The sequence below is a fragment of the Homarus americanus genome, unplaced genomic scaffold, assembly GCF_018991925.1.
Source record: "Homarus americanus isolate GMGI-L3 unplaced genomic scaffold, GMGI_Hamer_2.0 scaffold16430, whole genome shotgun sequence".
Taxonomy (NCBI): domain Eukaryota; kingdom Metazoa; phylum Arthropoda; class Malacostraca; order Decapoda; family Nephropidae; genus Homarus; species Homarus americanus.
Window position 1 is genome coordinate 5,120,127 of NW_024729259.1, and position 6,023 is coordinate 5,126,149.

General features: G+C 36.2%; 1 protein-coding gene across 1 annotated transcript; it reads right to left on the reverse strand.

Annotated features, from left to right (window-relative positions):
* Positions 1–878: 878 nt before the first annotated feature.
* Positions 879–3,733, reverse strand: LOC121866453 (28S ribosomal protein S18c, mitochondrial-like). The gene is made up of 4 exons (XM_042366133.1): positions 3,582–3,733; positions 3,050–3,183; positions 1,586–1,793; positions 879–1,102 (listed from the first exon to the last, which is right to left on the reverse strand). The coding sequence occupies exons 1-4, from the start codon at positions 3,673–3,675 to the stop codon at positions 1,011–1,013; spliced, it is 528 nt and encodes a 175-aa protein (XP_042222067.1). The 5' UTR covers positions 3,676–3,733; the 3' UTR covers positions 879–1,010.
* Between the last annotated feature and the right edge of the window lie 2,290 nt (positions 3,734–6,023).

Below are 6,023 nucleotides of genomic sequence, written 5' to 3' on the forward strand. Positions count from 1 at the left end.
TCAGGTGGCAAATCACTCCCTCCACCACCTCCCCTAGCCCCCACAGGCAAAAATGCGGAAGCCATTATTGATCACCGACCCTGACAACCACTGGTTATAGTGGCGAAAATCTCACACGTGGGCGCAGCGCTGTATTCCACTCAGCGTGTGTGAGAGTGAGGCGGAGTGGACAACTACGTCATCAACATGGCGTCAAACAAACGCTATCATTGATGCGCTCGGACGCTTCCCGCGAAATTTCCGTTATTCAAGAGAATCCAGACGTTATTATCGAAAATGAGTATCTATTGTAACTTACCGTTATTTTCGAAAACGTTATTGTGGAAGTCGTTATTGGCGAGAGCCTACTGTACTTTCATCAGTCTTATGCACTGGGCACTTAAAGAACAGAGACATTCATGCAAAGATACAGTAAAGATAAACACTAAACAGTACAAGCTGCTGTGGTATTCACTATGCCACAACAGTACAGTACTACAACCTAACCTCAGTAGTACTGTAGTTGTTTTATGTACTTAGTACTAATACAGTATTGCTAAAGTCTTTAATCATCACTCACAAATCTTCAACATTATAACTATACCACATGTCTAGTTATTTTTTGTGTACCGGGTACCTTAAAATTTCCAATGTAGAATTTGTGCACTCTTGGCATTGGCATTATAATGTGAAGTACCACAAGCATCACAAGTTAGAGTACTAGGTTAAGCTGGAATTCCTTGTTCAGTACTGTACAAATTATAGTAGCATTTATAGAAAAACATGTCACTGCCCCTCATGTTAGCTTTGATTTTTGGACCCCAAGTTATGGAGTCAAGGTAACACTTCACTTTGTAAAATCATGTACAGGTACTATACACACTAAAGAAAGCCTCATATAATCATAATCATTTATTATAACAAATAACCTACAAATATCATGTTCAAATTACAATAAAAATACGTACTGTACATGAAAAGTTGAATTTATATACATCTGAATGTGTAACTTCAAATCAACAGATATATCACTAATAATTATGGGGTCTCACTGGATTATTAGGATCAAATAACTTAGGATCCTTTAAGAATCCCACATCCTTCAGCATCACAGCTATGTATCCTGAAAAGAACAAGTGAGGTTTTAATGCTTGGTGGAAATTCGTACTCAATTAAAAAACTATCATGTCTTTAGTCACTTTATTAGAAAAAATTAAAAGTAAAATTCACTATACACAATGCAAGAAATATTGACAAAATAATCCCCATGATGTCTTGATTAGCCATACAAGAGAGAGTACCTGTCTTGTAATACACAGATAGAGGCACACTCTCTCCCTAATGCTCTTTTCCTCATGTATAGGAGGGATAATTCTGTACTTATTTTGGAGGGAATACTTGAAAGATAAAAGGGAAGCAAGAAAAACAGAATGAAAACACTAAATCATGACTACAAGGTTATAGAGGAAGTAGAGCAGTGACTAGAGACAAGAGGGCCAGAGAACTATCAAGGGTAGCCACTTCACTTTTTCATAACACAGCTTCCATAGGTGGCTGAAACTGTTAATTTTAGCTACTAGGGTACTTACAAAACTTTGTATCTCACCTGCAGCTATACTCTTCTGTACTTCCTTTTCCAACTCTCCCTGTTGTTTGCGGCATAATCGAGTAATGTTCCGTCCATAAACTTTACCAGTGTATGGCGAGATAAACTGTGATAGTAGCCTTACATTCTTGTAATCGAGGCGAATATTGTACTTGCAAAGAATACAACGGATTTTCTCTCGTTCATATGGGTTGGACATATCGATGGGCTGAAAATATAAGGAATCTAATATAGTTGCGTATATTTCTATTAAAAGCACACAGTGTAACATTATTTAAATAAGTATTGGGCCACAAAAATGACTGTTCTTGATATAATCTTTTATGAATTAAAGGAGAGTGGATAGCCCATAGTAGAATCACTATCCCAACATGAATGAGACACATTAACAGGTCCCTGATCAAAGTGGAAAAGATATCATCTATTTATTTACCATTTATTTACGTTATCAGATGTACTGGTAGTTGCAGTTGCCTACAGGTACAGTATAATGATCCATCCCTTGGTGGCTATTCTGTACATGTGGCAACTAAGAATTTGCACTATGAATGAACTAGTAGCTTGACTAGAGCATTTTCCAACAATAGGTTTGTCAGTATTTTGTGTACTCAAGATTTGTGCTAAGCTAAATGATAGATGTAATAATATTGTAAAGAAACTTTGTCTATGAATTAATATTAAGATTTCACTAGTTTGCATTATGGGTTTTTATCTCATATTTGACCATCTATTGTGGACAACATAATCCACCTTCTTATACTCAGATAACGGAAATGTTCCCACTCACTGTCAACTATGTACACTGTACTAACAAGTTGATGTATGACGAGCGGTGTGAAACAATACAGTACAGTATATAGATTAATATGCAGTTACTTAAAATCTTGTTACATTACTTAGTATTCATTTCATTAAGACTTCATTATACTTAGAGACTATTCACTCGCAATAATGAGCTTACATTCAACAGTCCTGTTATATATAGATCTACGTCACAACTGTTTTAGAAGCTTGTGTCTCACCCATCACCAAGACGTTATCACATTTAGGGAATGGTCACCAAGGAGTGGAACACTATACGGTACCCACATAAACCTGTACTTGTCATCTGTGTTACATCTTAACAACACAATTTACAGGTAATTATTTACAACTTCACAGACGCTGATTTTTCATGGAAAACTAATTTAAAAACACCACAATTTCACTGTGTTTTATAGAGGACACTGTTGTAGTTATGGCAAATGTGTTAAAAACTATTTATTTATAAGTTCAAGTCAAATTAACTTACCCTAACCAAACCTAACCTTAACCTAACTAGCATAACTTAACATCTGTCGTGAGTGAACTTACTGTTACTGAGATGGGGGGAAGCGGCTGTAAAGTCCTCCATATTAGCCAAGTTTGCAATATTAAGTGCAATATAATTCTCTTAATACAATAAAACTTCACTTAATGTCCTACCATGTCTTTTTCTCTCATTTCCATAAGCACATGCTCCACTTGAGAGGAACTCAGTGCATCATTCTTTGCTTCACCAGAGATGGGGCTTGTGTTGCTTGTATCTGCTGTTGTGCTGCATGATGCTCTACCCACACCTAATAAAAGTATTAAGTGCTTCAAAGTAAATTCTATTGGAAGTAAAGGAGGAGACGTTAATCACTACAGCAAATACTGTATTCTTATTGAAGTGAAGCTCTTCCTGAAGCCTAAGGTTTTATAAGAGAGGACAGTCAGTTTAGTTCAGTGCTTGATATCATGACTGGCTGGATAACTCGGAGTTTTGTTCTCAAATATTACAGTAAGAAAACATGTATCTTCTATTGAAACATTTCATCAAGCACTGGTTTACCAACACTGTCTTCTAGTATTAACGGGTGACAGTCTCTCCCTACCGGTAACCACAGTAATAGGCAATTACCTTTTTTTTTATTTAATAATAAAATACAATCCCGTCTAGCTTATAATGCTCATGATATGATAAGTACGAACTTACGAATATAACGAGAAGTTCCTGGTGGTAAGTGTCTGCCTATTAAATAACTTTTGAGGGACAAGAACATTCGTCTGCCACAAGTCGTTGACGCCATGACCTTCACTGCTTATATGTGTGGCAATATCTTATTAACAAATATATATTTCTTCATACAATACGTTAATTTCTTAAAATCAACATAATTCAATATTGTAACCTCTACAAAAATAAAAACAGAAATCTCATGAAATTATTAAATGGCTATCAAGATAAAACAGCATCAATATAATTAAATTTGGTGCTAACTTATAATTTAAAAAAACAATTATATTTTTCTGCTCATATAATTATAAGTAATTTTGTCGTGAATAAATATATATTACAATATTATCTTTCATTTGAGACAGAAGTAGAATCTTTAGTAATTCCGACAAATAATATGAATTCCCGATGATTATAACCACACCAGACTGAAGTTAAAGTGAAGGATACTTTAGTCACTACATGAAGAATCTCTAAAATGTAGGTTTATTTTCGTGTAGTGAGATGAAATATTAATGATTATAAGGCCACTAAAAGGTTGACGGGTTGGGAGTTCAGTTTCAGTCAGTAGCGTTTGTGCATCACCCAGCCAGCACCTCACCTACCACCCTCTACCACAGTCTACCACCATCCTCAGTTATGCTATGTGAGTGAGTGTCTGTGTCTGTGTGTGAGGCCCAGCACAGATGTTCTCCCTGGCTGCTAGATGAGGAAGACCCGTGTGATGGTACCGTCTGTCTAAGTCATTATGGTATGATAGTTGTTATTATTATCAAGAGAATTTACTTTGGGTGGGTCCTGTGAGGGTTTAAGTAGGTATATAGTAATTGTATTTGTGTCTTCCTTGTGATTTAGTAGCTGTAATGCTAAGGTACCATAAGACAGGGTGACTTCAGGCAGTGTTGGAGGTTTAATGATGTCTGAAGTCAACCCATCTGGGGTGACTTCAGACAATAGTATTAATTAAATTGGCTGTACTGTACCTGTTAGATCCTCTCTGGACAGTCTGGGGGGTGGCTTCGAGCATCAATGAAATCAGAAAATTTGGGCCAAAATCTGCAGCAACCAAAGGCTAATGTTGACGACTGACCCACTGACGAGTTATTTGTTTTGGTGTTTATTTTCTTATTATATTCTTGTGCAAATGCTTCGTTTAGTACTCGGTAGATATTTAAGTAACTAAGGTGTGCACTACTTTATCTTCTTGGCAGTAATGCAACAGGTGTTAAGTTATGCTAGGTTTTATGTTAAGGTTAGGTTACGTTAGGGTAAGGTTAGGTTAGGTTAGGTTAGGTTAGGTTAGGTTAGGTTAGGTTAGGTTAGGGTAGGGTTATTAAAAAACAAAGCCAAAAATTGTACGAACTACGACAGTGTCCTCTATAAAACATAGTGAAATTGCGCCATTTTTATAATCATTTACTATGCAAAATCGCCGTCAGGTAAGTCTTCGGTTATTACCCAACACAATTACATATAAAGTATAGATCAAACAGGGAAGAAGAATCAAGACAAGGGAAAACTTTTCAAGGAAATTGTATTACGTGAAAATAACTTGCTATTTGATTCTGTTAGGGGCTCATTTTTTAAGATTATACATTAGGAGAGCCCCATAGTTAAGCAGCTTCTAAAGCTGAAATCTGTCGAATATTGGGAACACAAGTTTTTGAGCGATTGAAATTCCCGCCTGCCTGCCTACCATTATTTTGAAGTGCTCAAAGAACTACAATTACCAACTTTGTTGTGCCTTTGGTGACAGTGGTGGACTATTTTTTGTAGCCATCAGTTCCAAACCAAACAAGGTGGTGTAGTGGCTAAAAGGAAGCGTAGTTACTATAGGGTGGACGTGAAATTAGAAGTTACATGTCGAAAGGAAAGTGGTGAGTGTTTCAGTGAACCACTTTCACTGAGATGAGCGTACAAGTACGTGGTTAGGTAGCTTGCGTCACATCAACACACTGACCCCAAACAACTTTAAGTACCGTATGTAAGTTATAAAGTTAATTAATTTCATAAAATCATGTGTAGTCAAATGTTTCTAAGGTACTGTACTGTACTATATATAAATGTTAAAAGGTATCAAATTAAACCTTATGAGTGTCACAAAGTGATAGTCTCGATTAGACCCTATTCTTATTAATTCATAATAATTCCCCTATATAAGTGGTTTCATTATGAGTGTTTTTTGTTTTTTTAGGGTCCCTTATAATGAGGACCCCATACTGTAGACTGAATATTTACCTTCCTAGCCACCTGATAGCTCACCAATAAAGGTGACGCCATTAAAAATTTCCCATAATTTTTTTATTGCTGAATGACCATTATACTCATGTGTAACAAGGCAGAGGTAGATATTTTTGGTGGTAGTGACTGGGTTTGGTACAATAGAGTACTGTATAGTATAGTCATGTGAGTTAATGGGAT

What these genes read in the sequence shown, in the direction of transcription:
- LOC121866453 (XM_042366133.1), bottom strand. Translation starts at nt 3,675, where the DNA reads ATGGCGTCAACGACTTGTGGCAGACGAATGTTCTTGTCCCTCAAAAGT. An exon ending in AAATGAGAGAAAAAGACATG is followed by an intron (nt 1,794 to 3,049) that starts GTAGGACATTAA and finishes TTATATTTTCAG; the next exon opens with CCCATCGATATGTCCAACCC. An exon ending in ACAGAAGAGTATAGCTGCAG is followed by an intron (nt 1,103 to 1,585) that starts GTGAGATACAAA and finishes TGTTCTTTTCAG; the next exon opens with GATACATAGCTGTGATGCTG.